We start from the raw sequence: 18,607 nt of genomic DNA, 5'->3' as shown, positions 1-18,607 counted from the left end.
GCTCCCCCATCCCCTATTCTTGGCGTCCAGATGATCTTATACAAATAGAAAACCTGCCAAAAGGCGAGCGGAGCCAAAGCAATTGCTCCATAAGACATCGGCGTTACACATCTGTAGCAGAGCAGCATTCTCGTCGCCTGGGAGGTGTCCAAAATGCGGTGCCTCGCCCTCGAGTCGTCTCTCTTAGCCATTGCCGTCCTCTCGCACCCCACACGGAGCCAAAACTTCAGCGTCTGCCAGCCCCGCGTTGAGAAGATCTGGAATGGAACAGACACTGAGGGTTTTACACGAGAACAGATCGAACAGTTTATCTACTACGGGCCTGTTATGGGGATGAATTCTCTATTCAATCGCAGCGCATTTGTTACCATCACTACAGAAGGTCAGTTGCCAGGCTGGAAAAGGAGAAGAGCCCCGCTTGGGGACTGACGCGACAAAAAGGTTGCCGAGTTCTCTGTCAAGATCCCATCGATTGGTACTGGTATCAAGATAAAAATTTGGCACTCGGAATCACTTCCAATTGGGTCTTGCCAATCATCGCCTTGCTCGCGGCACTTCCTTACGAATCTCAGCACGTCAGAAATGACGGCGCGCCCTGGCACGAGGGAAGGTTGGCGAAGACGCTGGCCGCCCTCCTCAACTGGCTCGGCTCGCCCCAGACGGCTCTGGCCGCGACTCTGTTCAATATCCACCAGATTCGTAAGTGTATGCACGCAACGTTGCCGTCAGGCATGGGCATTTCTAGCGACAACGAACTCCAACAGGTGAAGCGGGACGCCTACTACGTCCTCAGTGTTCTCGGTCAATTCAAGCTCAGGTCACCCGACCGCCTGCACGACAGGCTCCTGGCGGTCTTAACTTACGGCCTGTTCCGGCCTCTAATGTCCGGCGGCACGGAGCTAGATGCGCCCGCGGCGCAGTCGAAAACCAGGGAGCTCCTCCAGGAGATGGCCTTCCAGCTGCGGATGCTGCGCCGCCGGGGAGTCTACCCCTCCTTGGTCAGCATTTTCGTCTTCTTTGTCGCTTTCGGTGTCTCGTTGGTCTTTGCCTTCGCTGATCTCGGCGAGCGGACAACCGCGCATTCGCTGGCCCTCGGCATCCTCGTTAGCTGGCTGCCACTGATGGTTTTGTTTACGATCCTCGACCGCAACCCAGTGTCAGCTGATCGGACCAAGTGAGGCTCGATCCGCCCCGGGGAGTTGCTCTCCCTTGCATTTTGACCTGTGACTGTGTTGACTCTTGATGCGTAGGACACTCTTCGTCCGGTGGCTTTGGAATGTCGACGCCGTCCAGAGATGGGCGGCATTGCAAAGTCAAGCACAGGACGCCGGCGAGATTGACTGGTGGTCGCAAGAGAAAGAGAATGAGTGTAAATCTTTTACAAAATTTGTGTGCCAGCAACAAGCGAGACAAGCCGATGATCAGGGGGGTGAGAGCACCGAACGGCAGTCTGGAGCTGCCAGCTATATATTGGAGTACATCGAACAGCCGGAAGGCGCTCTCTTCGACCACGATATACTGGAGTTTGTTGGACAGGGCCGCGAGATAGGCTACCGCGGCCTCGCTCATGCCGTGTTGCTAAGCGTATACGACAGCCACTCCGACGACAGACAGATGCGACCCCCGGACGAGATTGCCAAGCAAGCCGGGAGGAAGCTGGCGGGGCACAGACCGGGATCGTGGCGGCTGTTATCTCTGGTGTCGCTCGGCCTGGTTTGGGTCGATGTCGGCATGGCGGCCATGATAGCGTACAACACCCCGACCGTTGGCTGGGGCTGTTGGTCGGGCTCGTACTTGACGTACGGTCTTCTCAGCACGCTCCCCTGGGTCCTCCACTCCCTGCCGGGGTTCAAGCATCCCGGGCTGTGGCTACAGGCATTCTGCCACCTGCTCAACGTCGTCTCGACTTTGTCGCTGATCTTCATCCTTTTCGCCCATGTAAGAAAAGGCCCTCATCTTCCACGTCGAGCGCCAATGCGGCTTTATACTTATACAAACCAGATTAGTGGTGTATTCAACGATTGTGTATGCAAGTCGGCCCTGGCCGGCTATATGGACTTTGCGAATTCCGTCTTCTACAGGGACTACTTTGATGTCGCCAAGTGGTGGAAGAGAGGCGCTATTGTCGGGATTGTGCCCATTTTTGGGAGCTGTCTCGCCTCAATCCTGCTGCTCATGAGGCTCAAGCCGCTGTGGCAAGCCTCCGAGCAGCAAAGTCCACCGGCGTGTGCTCGTGGCACTGACATGGGCTGGCTCAGATGACAGGGCAAGCGGAGGAGAGATGTCCGCGGAAGCCTGCGAGGTCTGTGTCAAAAAAGCTGGGTCATCTTACAAAGTGCTGGGAAATCAGCCCAACACCAACATGAAATACAACAAATACAAGGTACTCTATGGCTCGAGCTTCTCAAGTCGAGTCCACGATCAGCAATCCTTTCGCCAGAAGCGTTAGTCTCCTGAGATGACCGACGTGCCTACTGATTAGTCCGTCCTGAAATCCTGGCGAATAGCTTGCAGCATGAACGCCGCCTTTCTCATTTCCTCGTAATCATCCAAGTCAATAGAATTACCGCCTTCAATGATGGAATTCTCTTCGAGGTACGGACTACCCACGAGGAGGCTTGTAGGCTAAAACCAAGGGTGTTGGGTTTGATCTGGATTGGGACACGACAAACCTAGTCGAGACCAATCCTGGCCTTGACCGCTCCATAGCACCGAGCGGATGGCCCTGCGAGGATCGCCGCATCATACTTGTAATGCCGGTGTCTAAAGGCCACTACTCTTTGAGCAAGTATCCTCGCGAGGGCTAAAGCGCGAGCCCGCTAGCTAGCCATTGGAGCCTGGACAGGGCGGGAACCAAAGGGCACGGCCCAAGCCAGTCAGCACCATGAGGAATAGACACTTTACATATACCACACACCCGCAACACTCCTGCGGAGTGCTCATAGAGGCAATCACTAGGACCCTCAGGTCTTGGTTCTTACCCTCCCCTCCTGTTTTCTCCTTGTCTCTCCTAGCGTTTTAGGAAAGACTTTTGCAGGGATGGAAGGTTGGATGCAGGTGGATTGAAAGATAGGCATACACACGGACCCTCAGAAACCTGTTTCCACTTCATCACTTCATCACTTCATCACATCCCGGACACAGCTCTCAAGCTGACCGAGCAGAGAGTTAACACGCTGTTCATCGTAGGGGCATCACGAGCTGTAGCCACATAGACCCTGAGCCTAGTATCGCGGCATTTGCCGATATCCAAATCTGAGGACAAACCAACCCCGTGACAGAAAACGGTCTAACTGCGCCCTGGATACAGACTGAAGAGTGAACCTAGCACCATTTCGTGAGTTTTTGTTCACCGACTACTCGCAGATCACTGCCTCCGCTGTACGATGTACCCCGTCTAAGCCGTGTCTCGACCTCGGGCCATAGATCTAATCGATTGATAGCGTTTCTAACGTCCACTGAGAGCTCCTCGTTACTTCTGGTATTTGACAGGGACAATAACGCCCCCAAAACATCTAGGCAGATAAATAACAGCTGCTTAGTAAGAATTGGTTTCGCTGACGCCATCTGAAAGCAAGTAGAACATACCATATTAATAGAAGTATATTGTTTATCAGACAAGCTAAGAAAATTTAATAGTCAAGTGTGTAGTGTGCTTCTTATCTTTGTTACTTTGCCGGACTGCCCCTCGTCGATCTGTGTGCCACGAGCTTGCTTTTTCTAAACCCTTCACCTCCCTCCCTCCTCCGCCTCCGAGTGCGCTTTGGGCCGTTATTTCTTTTCTTTCCTTCTCGCAGCCCTTGCCAAGGCCACTTGCCTGGTGCATTAGAGCTAGATCAATTACGATCGAAAGCCGTGGTTCACGCAAGTGCTTTTGCTCAGACGACCTGCCCCGCAAGGCTGGGTGACTGATCGTCAGGTGTAAATCTCTCAACTGGCAAGTGCAAACCTTCCTCGTACTCCTTGATGCACGGGGTTACAGGGCAGGCAGCTACAACTTCGGAGCCAAGCCAAATTCCAGATTTCTGGCCCAGCCTTCTTGGGCAAGTAAACAATGGATTATATCTGCGTTTCTGGCAGGAGCGATAGTTGAAGATGCATTGGCCCCTCCAAGTAGGAATGCCCCTCTTGATATGTCTATCACGCTCGAGGAGGGGGGTCTCTTGATCAACTTGAACACAAGCACATACATCAACGCCATGGTCCATAACCCCACGAGACCAATTACGTCTCAGAAGCACTCCTTTCAGTCCTCTCTCTGTCTACCACTCGACTATTTGAATGTCACGCCGCCCGTTCTCCTAGATTGAATCTAACCCTTCACACCCAACCACTGCCTACATTTATCTCAATTGCCACCTCATCTCAATCTACACCTACACTGTCTTCATCTTCTTCCCGCCATGGGCATGGGCAGCCTCACCAAGCAGCCAAGCCGGGAGCTCAACCCAACACCGGTCCACAAGGGCTTCTCCCAGGGCAACACTACACGCCTATGTGCCGAGCCAAGCTCGCAGAAGAACCCCGGTCAAGGCTCCAGACCTAAGGGCAGGGGATCAGTTGGATCTAATGGCCCTTCATCTGGATACCTTAATAACCGAACCGACTCAGAGACTTCTTACGGGGATGATTATTAGCACTACTAAACCTCTAAAGATATCTGGGATATCCTCTTTAGGCCTGGGCCTGGAGATACCAAAGAAGATATTAAGCCCCTCCTCCTGGAGATATAATATCTGATCTTACTGTCCTCTACCGAGCTTTAATTACTAGAATAACTATTACTACCCCTAAATAAACTACTTCCTAAAATCCCTATATAAGCTCGACCCCGAATAGTATTATAACAGGTACCCCAAGAGGTAGAGGATCGTTAAGCCCCAGCTTGGAATCCCCAAAATACTCGACCCCGGGCCCAAAAGGCCAAGATAACCTACTTGCCCTTTCTAAATCTTATAGCTTTTCCTCTAAGGACTATATCTCTCATACCTTCGTGGCAGTCCTGTCGGGAGATGTATAAACCCAATCGGCCACTGCGCTCCGGTGCTACCGCTACTAAGCAAGCTTATCGAAATATCGCTGATCACGACTTATCTAAGGAGAAAGAGAAGGCAATTGGGGAGCTCCACAAGGAAAATATTCAGGAACACCTCGCACCGGTTGTCAGGAACTCTCCAGTTCAAAAATCGGATACAGGCTCTTATCGTCAAATTTTCATCTATTCCCTCGATGAGGTTATTATGCATACCGAAGCCGAGGTTGCCCAGCCTTCGACTAGAAGCCCTTCAGGTTTGGCTGTTTTCTTGCCCCCGGTGGAGTACGACTGGGATAAAATACTCCCATCTCCTGTCAGCCATCCTCACTAAAGGACCTGGGCTATAACAGATTAAGCCGAGGAGGTTAGATGCTAGAGAGGGTATAATATATAACTAAGCACTAGATTAATTAATTAGTTGTTGGATTGTAACCCTGTATTACGAAACCTCCAATAGATTGATATCCTGACCTTGATTATAGAGAGGGAGTATAATAATATAAAACCCCTCTTGAAAAAAGAGAGGGCTGGAGGCATCCTAGATCAAGACAATTAACAGATTCAGGATCTACACCCTGTTGAGTATTAATCCCTGGATTGAATATGCCGTACGTTATCCGACATTAGTTAAGTCCCTCATCACATTTATATAAGAATGTAACTATATAGAATATGAAATAGTAGCCTAAACAGTGATTTTAACAATGCTCTTTGAAATATGAAATCTCCTTTTTCTTATGGATTGCTTCTTAGTTAGTTAAGTTACTTTTAGAAAATTAACAATATTTAACTGCTGTTTACTATAATAATTGACGACCTATTCATACTGTAAACGCACCCCGGTGTGACAAGATGATAACATACAACCAGTTTGTTACATACCATTCCCCAACAGCCGGTTTGCCGCCCGCTCGCCGCTGAGCACGGCCGCTTCCACGCCCGCATGGGCGAAGTAGTCGCCCGCGAGAACAACACCCTCGGGCATTTCGGCATGCAGTGAGTCCAATGTGGCGAAGTGGCCTGGCGGTGAAAGCGAAAGCCCACGCTTATAGTGGAACATCTCGATGAAGTCAGGTTCGGGGGCGGCACCGAAAACTTCAGTAACGGCCATTAGCGCTTCGCGCTTGATGTCCTCGTCGGTCATATTCGCCAACGGCGGCGTGTAGAAGTACACGCCAACCGCTTCGCCGCCGGGGGGGACCGAGTTGGGATGACGACGGCTCAGCAGCACGCAGGCGCCCCAATTCCTCAGGTCCGTCGCAGGTAACGCAACGGAGGCCGGAAATTTCGGCCAGGGGTTTTTCTTGTAGCAGAGCTGGACGTGAGCGTATTCGGAGTAGCGGCAGTTTCGAAGCTTGGCTACCGAATCCGGGTTGATAATATCCTGAAGGAGATCCGCGGCCACTCCGGGCTCGGGCGCCATCACCACGGCATCCACATCATAGGATCTGTCGCCAGCGTCGACCGTGTAGCCGCCGCCGTTGCGGATGCGAACGGCCTCGGCCGGGCAGGACAGGTGGAGATCAAGACCGGGCGTGCCCTCGACAAGCCATTCACTGAACTGCCCGACGCCCTCGGGCGGCACCTGCAGCGACAACTTGTAGAACTGCTGAACGACACCTAGGAACAACGGGGTTGATTGCCACTCCAGAGGAACCGCATACAGGAAGCCCATATACGGCAAAGTCAAATAATTAGTGCCCTTCTTCCCGAGCACACGGTCGGACCAAATGTCCAGCGTCTCACCATGGTCGTACAAGGCAAGCTCGGCACCGTCGAAGAGCGACTTTGGGCCGGGTGAAAACAACTGCTTGATGATGCCGACTGCCATCTTTAGCCGATCGAAGAGATTAAACACCGGCATCTTGATGAAGCTCGTGACCTTGTCGAAGCGCGCGGTATAGCGCTGGCGGTCCCAGTCCACGACATGCGTGGTGGCTGTCCAGGGCACCAAGTCCTTGTCATGGCCAAGTTCTTTCAGGATCGCATTGGTGCGAGGATAGATGCCTCCCATCAGGAACAGCGCGCCCGTCCCAAGATTGAAGCCTTCTTTTCGGATCTGGCTGGTGCGCCCGCCGATTCGATCGCTGCGCTCGAAGAGGTGCACATGGCACCCTTGTTTGCGAAGGGTATAGGCGGCCGTACAACCAGCTGGTCCGCCGCCGATCACTGCTACTCTTCTCAATGGCCCCTTCATCAGAAACGCGGTGCTATGAGACTACGCAATATTCAGTACAAGCAATTGAACTTATATAATGCCAATTGGGTTGCATCAATAGCGCATGGGCCGGATATTCCGGCAGGCTATCACGGAGCAACTGTCGGCAAGCCGTAAGACGGACTGCTCGGCTATGGACGATAGGGGGCACCGGTGCCGAACTACCTGATTCAGACTCAAACAGTGGACTCGGGGTTGGTATCCGTACTCCCTCCGCAAATGGCCCTTTTGGCAAGGTAGCCTGGCCACGCCGCGAGCCATCGTCGGCTTCGGGCTCGGGGTGTCACAGCCGTTGTCGGCTTCGGGCTTGGGTATGACCACACGGACTAGTTCGTCTGCGAAAGACAAATTCATTCACGCAACGGCCCTCCCCCGTCGACGAAATCCGAGCCACTCTTCTCATCGTTCCTCTCTTTAGTTCCCCATGCCATGCCGATAGTACTGACCCTCCCAGCACAGCGAGCGCTGTACGCCTCGCCCCGAATCTGCCTCGGTCAACCGTTGACCCAGGCACGGCGATTCACAAAATCATGCTCCCTCACATATCCTACAACGCCTGCTCCAACGCCCGCTGCATCCGATACCGAGTTTGACGCCCTGGTTGTCGGAGCCGGCGCCGGCGGCGTGACAGCTGCTTCTCTACTGGCCAAAAATGGCTATCGCACTCTGATGGTGGAAGCGAAAGAACGCATCGGGGGCCGCGCATCTACGCGCCTGGTTGACGGGTTTCTCATCAACACGGGAGCTTTCGCCATCGAGTTAGACGGGGCAGTGGCCAAGACGTACGACGATGTCGGGCTCTCTCTGCGACTGCATGAAACCGAAAGGGCCTCCACAGTCCTGCGTTTCGGCGGACGCGATCTTAGTCTCGCTGATGGCCCGGTTGGTGCTCTCCGTAATATCGCCCCCATAGCCATGGCCTCGATGTCTCGGATGCTCCCCTTCCTGCGCCCGAAAAAGGACGAATCAACTCGGTCGTGGCTCAACAAATTCACACGCAGCTCAACCATCCATGGCATTGTCGACAACGTCCTCGGCGCCATGTTTGCTGCCAGAGGCGACGATATTCCAGCCGAAGTCTTGCTTCATTATTTCGCCAAGGATACATCCTTCAAAAAAATTGGTTTCCCCCCGGGCGGGACAATCGAAATATGGAAACCTTTGGCCAACTATGTCGAGAGCACCGGTGGTCAAGTCTGGCTCAATTCCACAGCATCGAAGCTCATCTTTGGACCCGACGGTCTGGTGACGGGTGCCCTAATCCAGCGAAAGGACGGGTCACAAGTCCAGGTCTCCTCCAAAGTGACCGTGAGTAACATCGGGCCTCTGGGGACGGTTCAGCTCGCCAGCCGCGACAACTTTCCCAAAGGCTATGCCGACAGGATAGAGTGTTGGAATGACCCTGCAGCCATCATCACCGTTCACTTTGCCAGTCAAAAACCTCTCGCTTCGTTTCCTTTCCTCGCTCTCATTGGAAAAGCTCGCCGCATGGTCTACGCAGGAAACTTCAGTGCTCCTGAGCTTCAGCGTGCTCCGAAGGGATGGTATCTGTATTGCGGTGCTTCCGTCCCCATTCCTGCGAGAGGCCAGTTCGATGTGGAGAAGGAAACAGCATTGCTCTTCGAGGATTTACGTGATCAATTCCCGGGCTTTGATGAGGCCAAAATCTTGGCTGTCGATGTCACTGCCCATGAGTGGCCTGCGCAACGTGCTGTGTCCGGTTTCGATGAGTCTCAAACCACTCCTGTAGCAAATCTTTTTAACGTTGGGGATGGTGTGAAGCCTTGGGCTTCTGGAGGTACTGCTGCCTGCGCTCAGTCTGCTCGGATTGTTACTGAGAAAATTACTAAGATGTATCCCCTGTAATATAGAAAATATACTGATACCTGTCAGATCTTGCTGTGTATTTCACAATGTTAGTTTACGTATATGAATGAAGTTCATTCTGCATAAAAACACCAATCACATCATGGTTTCTTTTTGAAGCTGTGTTCTAGCTGACGAGAGCCTCTGATCGTCGCGTCATAGACAACTATATGTTTGTACAGCTTAGGATTGGCTTTATGGATATGAAAATATGTCCAGCGGATAGAACATACTGGATTGTAGAGCGCTGGGTTAGATGATGTACTGTGCTATAGGCTGACTCCCTTTCTATTTTAGAACGGTCGCCAGCCCTAATACATTCCAACGGATGTTTGACCGCGATGGGTCTATCGATAAGTGCAACAAGATACTTCGAACAACATCGAACCAGATCCGGTCCAGCAAAGTATTTCAGGCTTCTCGTATGAATCACTCAATCTAAGAACTGCCCTGATTGTCGCTCACACTCCCTTCATAGAATGCGTGTATAGTCAAGACTTCCGGAAACTCGCTCTCGTGTTCCGGGGGTATGACAAAACTGGGAACAGCGCTGTTCTTCCTACGACGAATTTGCGGCTCAGTCAACGAAAGCTTGATGTACCAGAGTTTCCCAAGAAATTCCTGAAGAATTCTCTCAATAGAAGTGCCGAGCTTTTCGGCAAGAAGATTTTGGTGGTGGTCTCTATCTTACCCGAGGTAAGACTTGAAGTCTGTTCAAGCTTGACATACCCCATGTAAGGATCGCCGGAGTGGATTGCCCAGGGCTTGTCGGGGTCATGCCCTCTCATGCTACCTACCCCTTATGCCAGGCCCTCGTTTTGCCAAAACGAGACTTTTCCCGCGCTCGCGCAGACCCCCGTCGGGTAGCGGATGACGTTCCATTCTAGTGAAACGAGACCGAAGGTCGAATTAGGTTTAGATAGTATCCCCCCATTGGCCTATGCCCTCTTAACCAACCTACCCTATGCTTAGAAAAACAAAGGAGGCACATAGGTGCAAAAGTGTGACGGTCGGGCGATCTGTGCTAAGGTATAGGGTAGGTCAGACAGCACTCGGGCTTGTACCGAGTGTATCAGGGCAAGCGATCTGAGCAATGGGGTGGGTTGTCAAGTCTGGTAATAGTAGAGTCACGATTGAGGCGTGGTGATCAAGATAGCTCTAGCGGGCATGCCTTGGGGTGCTGGCGGAGGGAGAGGCAGGAAGCCTTTGGCTGTGCCACCCAAGACGCAGTGGCAGTTCTTCCTCCGCTGAAGTTAGCTGCGTTTAGCGGATCATTGTCCAATCTGACGGAGTTCTTAGTGATCATGATGTCTTTCTGGATGTCCTGTGTGCGGCCGCGGTCTGGACGTGCTGGAGGATCTCGGCTATGTCGCAAGACCTTGCCAACGAGCGCAATGAATGATGCCAAGCTTGGGTGCGCAATGATCCTCGCATCTTTCCTGGTACAATGACGCACGACAAAATTAACGCACAAAAGCATGACTGACCGGTAATTTGCTACATAATCTGCCCGTTGATTGGGATTTCCTCAAGCTTCCGGGTCTGGGACTTATTCAATAGTCCGTCCGAATGTGATAACTGTAATTTATGCCATCTTTCCACGTAACCAAAATCTCCATCATCGTGATAGCGGAACATTCTGATGGAGGTGACTGTCAGCATGGCGCTGCTGACTTGTTTCGCCATATGGCCGGGCGTGTCATGTTTATTGGACGCCTGAAAACATGCCAAGTGATGACCTCGATGCGCAAGGTACGCCACGGTAAGCTCGGGTTAAAGCGGCCACATCTCAGACCTCCCAGGCTCCCACCTAACACGGATATGGGGTATAGAGACAAGCTGCAAGCGGGTGACCAATGGGTTGACGAGCGTTAAATCCCTCAACCGCTGGACTAAGTATCACATCATGTTGACTGGACAGCTTACAGGCAAACCATCCAACGGCTGGGCAGTCGAGGTGGGGGGTCGGATAACTGGGCAATGTCCTTCTACTTGTGCGGGGTTATGGAGGAAATTAACGCATTCTGTCGGATTGCTTCCATAATGCTTGTCAGACTCTGTGTCACCCGCTCGGTAGGCGAGCATGATTAGATCTTCTTGTGGAGACGGGCAAGGTTCTCTCGGAGAAGGCGATTAGCATATCTCTGACGATTTCTCGCGCTTTAGCTGCCCGAGATCGCTTGACGCCATATGTGACTGGCATGTCTTTCGCGTATCGACTGTATATGAACGAATGAGAGCTGCCGGCTATGGTCTAGGTCTGACCACAGGACGTGGTTGAAAGCGGAGTTACGCACACTATCACGCCTCATTTTCGCTAGGCTCTGCATTGGGCGAACAGTACAAATGAAAGTTGGAGATAATGTCACATTACGGGTTAGAATATGTACGTAGCCTAGTACGAACGTATGGTACAAAACTGTGGCGGGGTAAGCGGACCTGCAGACCCATGACAGCCCTTCTCATTTCACTGAGCTGAAATGAATGTTCGCGGGTTGGGCGGCATGTCGGTAGTTCCCCAGCCAATGTCTGTCCCTTGGAATATTGCGATGACGAATTGCCTCCATCCAACCATGAAAGGGCAGCAAATCCCTGCCCACCAGGATCATGCAAGCCACAGAGTAGATCGACGGAAGAGGATGATAAGGGTTGCCGCCGTCGACTCTTGGCCTTAAGCCAGCTCTCGACCAGAGGAACGTAAAGAAGACGTATCTCTCCATATGCTTCCTCGTATCCACGCCATTCTCGCTCCTCTACCTTTTGCCCTCACCCCAGTGGTTCCGAATATCACAAAAGCTACTGTTGCAGCTTCGGATTGTAGGCCAGTCGAACAATGAGCTCAAATCCTACAGGTGACGTCGAGCCCGCCCGCCTCTGGAACTCAGCGGTGGTTGAGTACAACGTTGGCAAGAAACCCGAGCATCAGATAAAAGCAAATCATAGCAAGGCAGACGACTTGGCCAAGGAGCGAGACAGTGCGCTGAAGTCATTCGAAGTCCAGCGACATGACGGTGGTTTGGTGGATCGAATCCGAACATCGCTGGGAGCAGCCTGCCAGGCAGCCCAGGTTGCTGTCCAGCCCATCGGCAACCTTTTGAGCAACATCTATCCGCCCGCCTCCGCTATTTCGCAAGCACTCACTCTTGTCTTAGGAGGCTGCGGAGGTGTGACGGACAAGCTGGATCAGATCGAGACCTTCTACCAGACTATACAATTCTTCTTTGAGAGACTCGCTTTGCTGGAGAAAAGGATGCCCCAGCAGCACGCCTTTCAAGCCCCGCTCACTAGAGTCTTCGTAGCAATTCTGAACATCATCAAACACACCGAAGACTATGTCAGGAAGGGCAGATTCATTGCCTTTGGTAAGGGCATATTTGGAAGGGATGGAGGGCTTGCGGACTCATACACCGAGTTCAACCACCGAATCAACGATCTCGAGTGCAGTGTTATTGTAGCCACGCTTGGCACAGACTGAATCCAGCAGAGACTTGAAGGAACTGAGTGGTGTGACGCACATGATATACGGCAGGTTGTCAGACTTGGTGGACATGCAGAGAACGGCAATGACACGACCTCCAGAAATTCGGGGATATTCAGAGCACACAATGCGTGCCAGTGCTCAGCGGTGGTCCAACAGTGGGACTGACTCGGCAAGTCGCAACTTCAGAGTCCTCGAAAGCGTTCTGGACTGGCTGTCAACCGGGGCTCCTGTGTCTCCTAGGCATCGACTGAACGAGATGGAACGCTCCTATGTCCCCGGAACCTGCGTGTGGGTTGATGGAAATGAGCATTTGAGTGCATTGTTGAAATTCGACCCTCAAAATATTGTTCGCACAGTCTGCATCACCGGCAAGCCTGGAACGGGACGGAGCATGTTGGCATTCTACATCTTCGGCCTCTTAAAGCACAGGCTCCAGGACGATATTTCCAGGTCCTATGTGGTCTACTTCAGCTTCAGTGACGATCATGGAAATACATGGTCATTTTAAGATATGATCAAATTCTGTGCTATTCAGATCGCCGAAGAAGACGAGAGCTTCAGAAGGAAGCTTATGGAACTCTCGGTCAGTAGGGATGGGACATCTCTAGAAAAGGCCGTTTTCAAGAAAATAAGACTGTATCTGGTTCTCGATGGCATCGACCATTGTGAGAAGTTTCCTAAGAACTTACAGACGATTTCTAAGGACTATCCGCAAAGTCGATTCGTCCTTGTTACCCAGAAGACAGACCTGTTCAAAGAAGGGTCCGTCATCAAAAGGACCGAGGCTGAACTTAGACAAGACCTGCGACTCTTCTCCAAGGCTCGTTTACAGACTTTCCCCAATCTCCAGCGGCGCAGAGAGGCGCGCCAAGACAAAATTGTAGATATCATTTGCAGCAAGGCCGACAGTGCGTCTCCCCACCGTTTTCTTATCTGAGTCATCTAACCTTCCCTTACTGACGTTGAGCAGCCTTTCTCTACGTTCTTGACGCCCTCCGACGTTTTAGTGACAGCGAAAACCTACAGCTTGTCGACGACAATGTCCCAAAAGATACCGATGATGCGCAGAAAGCTGTGTTTTCGGCGTGCATCACGAAACTAAAAAGACGGAACCAACAGCTCCAGTGCGTCTGGACGTGGCTGGCGTGGTCGAAAGGTCTCATTACCCTCGGAGCAGCGAAACGACTCGTGAAGCTGGTTTCTGAATGGCCAGAGATACTGAAGGCAGAAGGCGGGGCCGATCTCGACATCGAGAAGGAATTGAACAGCTTATTATCTCAGTGAGTGAAAATCTTCAAGATAGTGCTAATAAACTGGACAAAACGTAACAGCTATGTACAGAATTTTCTCCCTCACTGCAGACGTCCGCCGAGACTACAGGCACACCGATCAAGTCTTGGAGGACGAGGACAATGACGAAAGTAGCTTGCTTGGTTTCTCAGCCGCATCTCTTCGGACTTTCTATTGACACAAGTACGCAAAGTCGATGCCAGACAACGATCTCAACTACGACTCCCGCGTGCTGATGTTCAAAATGGTCGGGAGCATTCTTACTATGGAGGATGAAGAAACCTCCGCCCATTACGAGCTGATTTCATACGCGTCATCGTTCTGGCTCGAGCACTTGGAAAGCCTTGGGGCTGAAACGCTATATAACGATACGGAAATATCAATTGTTGTCTGCACGACAATCCAACTTCTCGACAATAACCAGGCACTAAGGCGGGTGCAAAATGCGGTGCAAAATGCGATTGATGCCGACCAGGCTTCCAAGCCTTCGATTTTCGGAAAATCCAGCTTGAAAATTGTCAATAGCTTTCTACAAAAGGCAGGAGAAAGGAAGCTCAAGTGGAGAGAAACCCAGCAGAGTGAAGATCCACAACAAAGCTTAACGAAGCACATTCCGAATTTCCATACATATCTTGCTTCAAGGCATGTCAACATCTGGTGGACTTGCAACACTCCCCGCGAGGCATATACCTCCTTTCGACTGGCACACCAAATCCTCGCTTTGAAAGCCACAAAAAAAGAAGCAGCTGAAGAATGGAAGCGCATCAAGGAGACTGACTTTGATGGTTCTGAGGAGAGCAACTTGGAAAGAATTCGCGAGCAAATTATATTCGTCTCCGAGGCATTTGATGAGAGTAGAAATAGAGACGGGAAGTCAGACACGAAAGCCGATAGGGAAAGAAAAAGAGGGAAAGCAATGCGGCTCTTAGGCCGTTCTATGGCCTTCCGGTTCGACCATCACTACCAAAAAGCCACTGACGACGTTCGAAAGGGATCGGAACTGGTACATGTTGACGATGGAACGAAAGTTGATAAGGATGAAGAGCGATGTCTCAGAGATGTGGAGTTCGAAATGCACAACAGGATGGGACGCATCTACTTTGGCTGGGCGGAGAAGAAGGAAAATCCCGAGGACGCCAACAAAGAATTCAAAAACGCTCTGGGAGCCTTCCAAAAGGCAATCAAAGTTCATGAGGACATTCACAAGGAACCCATGGATGACAAGAAGCCCACATACGACAAGGAGCGAGGAGAGAAGTTAAACATGATATATGCGCTAAAAGCATTGATGGAAGCCAATATGTGCGGGATTGAAGCCGATCTGAATATGACGAAAGAGTTCCAGAGCAGCATCAAACGTATTGGGGACACAATCGGACCTAAGCGCAGGACACTCATTTATTTTGACGACATGATCTTGGCACTCGCTACACGGGAAAAGTGGAATCTAATCGCTGGTGATCTTCTGGAAGCCGTTCCCGAGAAGCAACTGGCCACGAACTGCTCGGCAGAGACGCACGAGTTACTTCAACTCGCTGCAAACCAATCCGAAAAGTGCGCAGGCCTAATGGAGAAGTACAAAGAGGCGATCCGAGTTTCCGAAAACGACACAGCAACTCTGCCGCTGAACTCAATACGTGTTTCATGGGCGGCGTGTATTCGACGTTCTGGTGAATATGAGCAGAAGCACCGAGACGTGCAGAAACACCTGGAAGCGGCACTCAAACCAAGAGTGTGGGGCGACATCGAGGCCGTCATCGGGGCCAGCTGGCAGCTGGCAGATATGCTCCTGGAAGAATTCCGTCTCGCCTCGACCGGCGACGCAGACGAAGTGTTGACCGTCAAAGAGATGACACGGGGCAAGATGAAGAAGCTTCTGCAGAAGGTCCAGGGTCAAGTCCCGAATTTCCAGGCCGAGCTGTCGTTTATCAGCATTCCTTTGGCCATCATGGATCGCGACCTGGGACCTACGGCGGCGTTCAAGACCCGCACCGACGCAATCTTCCTGGCTTGCTTCAAAGCCTTGACAGATGACGACGTCGCCAACGACAAACCGAGCTTGCAGGTGCTTGCCAAGCTGCTCTCGCTCTTGGGGCTGGATAAGGATGCACGGGTTGCAGCCTCATGCCAGTTCTACAGACTCGATGGGAGCCCGCCAGATCAGGATAGACAGGTGAAAAACGCCAACAGAGGGAGTTCAACAAGAAAATCGAGAAAGGATCGAAAGGGTGAGCCCAGAGTCGCGCAGTTGCGTGTCCCCTGCAGCACATATGGCAAATCACTCGACCAGAATAATCTTGCAACAGAAAGGGCATTCCTATGCTTGTATTGCACAAAAACGGTGCTCTGCAATTCTTGCCATTCCGCGCTGCACGAGCTGAAACATCAAAATGCGTCGGACTGGAGCCTGTGCAAGCCACATCACATCCACATCGAAGCTCCTGCCGACGACTGGGACGAGAAAGTTAAGAGAATGTTTCCAGGTCCTGGAATAGAATCTGGTAAGGAGACCTTTCAGGGTTGGCTAGCGGGACTGAATGAGAAAAGGGAAGGTGTATGGAAGAATAAAACATGGAAAACAAAATGGCTGTATAAGAATATTACGAGTTGCTACGGGAAAAGTAATAGTTAAAGAGGGGTTTTAAGAAACTAGTTAGACTGAGGTAAATTTGTGAAATTAAAGAGCTAAAGTAATAAAGTTAATTATATAAGTGTTATTTCTTAATAGTAATAGACATATTTCTAGATTTTTTTATTTTTATTTTTAAAAACTTAAAGTATATTTTATGAGATTTTTGTAATAAATTTAATAGAAGATAATAAAAATATAAACAGATTAAAATATAAATAACTTGGCTATATTAAAATACTATTATATTTTTAAATATAAATAATTATTTATATTTTAATAAGAACCCTCAATAAAGGAACCTAATATTTAAATTTACTGTATTGTACACAAGTACGATGTCAGCTTCGCGCTGGGACAGACCCCAGAGGCTTTTATTGATGGGAAGTTGGATAGATTCACCCTTGTTTGTCCAAAGCTGGATCTCATATTTGACACCAGAAGGCTTTGAGGTGTTCCGAAGCTTACCATTTGGCTGTGTCACTTAAAGACATCTGCGCAAGGCAGCAAATAAAAGTAATTGAGAACCTGTATATAATCTATCGAACAGCCCCTATCGGAAAATGGCAGTCTAAAACCCTCTACCAAACAATCCAACAATCCATCTATAATATAATATAATACAATACAATAAAAACTTAAGAGAAGTGGTTCCTTTCTGGCTTAGTTGACTTTGGGTGTGATAGGTACTACCTATGGCACCCTGCCGGTTATCTATTCCTCGCCCTCTAAAAAGTTGAATACAGGCATCTGCGCGATCCTGGATGCTGAATAGTTGGACATGAATCGCTGCAACGACTGTAAAGAGAATACGAAGCGATCCAGAAACTTGTGCACGCCAGTCTGCCAGGTCGCCATAGCCGTGACGTTTCCTGCAAGCTTCCGCCCTTCCGTAACGGCCAGGTATCGCGCATCTTGGTATGCCTGGAATGACGAGGCGAGCTGCGACGTGCTAGGTGCGGCTTCTGGGTCTTGCGACGAAGTGCGAGCTTGCTCGATGGCCTTGTGAAGCTCGTTGGCGAGGGCCACAACATCTATGATGCCGTTGTTGCAGCCCGCGGCCGTACTGGGCGTGAACTTGTGGGCGGCATCGCCTGCGAGAACAACGCGGCCGTCCCAGCTCCAGTGCTGAACGACTCCCTCTTCGAGACTGACGAGTCCGGACTGCAACTTGGCCTTGTATGCGTCGCGCAAGCTGAGCTGTCCATCTCGAAGCAGGGGCAAGTCCCCCCAGCGTTGGATCAAGTCGTCTTGGTCCGACTCGGTGAAGCGAATGCGCTCCCGGGTCGGCTTGTCGAGTCGTTCGTATACGCCGATGACGGCTGTGTCTTGGCCGGCGAACAGCTGAGTGGCGAGGTTGCGGCCGTGGGTCTCGCATATGGTGCCGGCCTGCAGACCAGACGAGATGGAGGCGGGAAAGCGGATCCAGAGTGCTCTGTAGGTGGTCAAGAATGGCTCCTCGCCATTGATGTCTGGCGAACCTGCTTCGAGGGCTAGGTTGCGCATGCAGTCCCTGATGAGGCTGTGGGCGCCGTCGGCAGCGATGACGATGGATCCGGCGTATGCAGTGCCGTCGGCACAGTTGACGAGAACGCCGTCCGAGGTTTTGTGAATGCTGGATACCTTTTTGTTGGGCAGCATCTTGGCCTCGGCGTCGGACGGCAGACCCTCGTACAGTGACTGCATGAGATGGTGTCGACTAATGACTCGTGGATGGGCACCGAAGCTGTGACGGCAATTAGAAACCCGATGCACCTGAGAGGTCGGCTCTACTTACTTCTCCATATCAAACTCAAACCACTTCATGTCCCCAAGCGGACGGCCGTGGTGGTCGATGCGGTGGATAGTCCCGAGCGGCGAGCTGACACTCTCGAGAGTGCTGCGCAGGCCCAGCTGATACAGCGTTCGTAGAGCCATGGGGAGCAGGACCAAGTTGGATCCGGCGTCGACGACCATGTTCGGACGGCGTTCCAGCACCAGAAAGTCGATGCCGGTTCGTGAAAGCGCGTGGGCAGCCGTGAGGCCGACGGGGCCGCCGCCGACGATGATGGCTCTGAAGTGGGCAGAGGTCATTGTGTTGTTGGTGGT

At 51.4% G+C, this 18,607-nt stretch overlaps 6 protein-coding genes across 6 annotated transcripts; 4 read left to right on the top strand and 2 right to left on the bottom strand.

Annotated features, from left to right (window-relative positions):
- Positions 1–222: 222 nt before the first annotated feature.
- Positions 223–2,366, top strand: BGZ61DRAFT_406899 (uncharacterized protein). The gene is made up of 4 exons (XM_046243171.1): positions 223–382; positions 442–1,174; positions 1,251–1,938; positions 2,002–2,366. The coding sequence occupies exons 1-4, from the start codon at positions 328–330 to the stop codon at positions 2,260–2,262; spliced, it is 1,737 nt and encodes a 578-aa protein (XP_046092961.1). The 5' UTR covers positions 223–327; the 3' UTR covers positions 2,263–2,366.
- Positions 2,367–4,880: 2,514 nt separating this feature from the next.
- BGZ61DRAFT_376678 (uncharacterized protein) lies at positions 4,881–5,366 on the top strand (the record flags this gene model as incomplete). Its single annotated transcript, XM_046242532.1, has 1 exon — positions 4,881–5,366. A coding segment is annotated over one exon (486 nt), but the record flags the coding sequence as incomplete, so codon positions are not given.
- Positions 5,367–5,909: 543 nt separating this feature from the next.
- Positions 5,910–7,232, bottom strand: BGZ61DRAFT_488197 (uncharacterized protein; the record flags this gene model as incomplete). Its single annotated transcript, XM_046250082.1, has 1 exon — positions 5,910–7,232. One exon carries the CDS (start codon positions 7,230–7,232, stop codon positions 5,910–5,912), a length of 1,323 nt encoding a protein of 440 aa, XP_046092959.1.
- Positions 7,233–7,682: 450 nt separating this feature from the next.
- Positions 7,683–9,119, top strand: BGZ61DRAFT_524821 (amine oxidase; the record flags this gene model as incomplete). The annotated part of the gene is made up of 1 exon (XM_046252674.1): positions 7,683–9,119. The coding sequence occupies one exon, from the start codon at positions 7,683–7,685 to the stop codon at positions 9,117–9,119; it is 1,437 nt and encodes a 478-aa protein (XP_046092958.1).
- A 2,833-nt stretch (positions 9,120–11,952) lies between these two features.
- Positions 11,953–16,522, top strand: BGZ61DRAFT_542549 (uncharacterized protein; the record flags this gene model as incomplete). Its single annotated transcript, XM_046255206.1, has 6 exons — positions 11,953–12,557; positions 12,604–13,098; positions 13,192–13,508; positions 13,571–13,880; positions 13,942–14,021; positions 14,094–16,522. 6 exons carry the CDS (start codon positions 11,953–11,955, stop codon positions 16,520–16,522), a joined length of 4,236 nt encoding a protein of 1,411 aa, XP_046092957.1.
- A 547-nt stretch (positions 16,523–17,069) lies between these two features.
- On the bottom strand, positions 17,070–18,592 carry BGZ61DRAFT_595297 (uncharacterized protein; the record flags this gene model as incomplete). The annotated part of the gene is made up of 2 exons (XM_046256888.1): positions 17,070–18,245; positions 18,312–18,592. 2 exons carry the CDS (start codon positions 18,590–18,592, stop codon positions 17,234–17,236), a joined length of 1,293 nt encoding a protein of 430 aa, XP_046092956.1. The 3' UTR covers positions 17,070–17,233.
- Between the last annotated feature and the right edge of the window lie 15 nt (positions 18,593–18,607).

This window comes from Ilyonectria robusta (assembly GCF_021365365.1).
Source record: "Ilyonectria robusta strain PMI_751 chromosome Unknown BGZ61scaffold_150, whole genome shotgun sequence".
Taxonomy (NCBI): Eukaryota; Fungi; Ascomycota; class Sordariomycetes; order Hypocreales; family Nectriaceae; genus Ilyonectria; species Ilyonectria robusta.
This window is presented reverse-complemented; position numbering and strand designations above follow the sequence as displayed.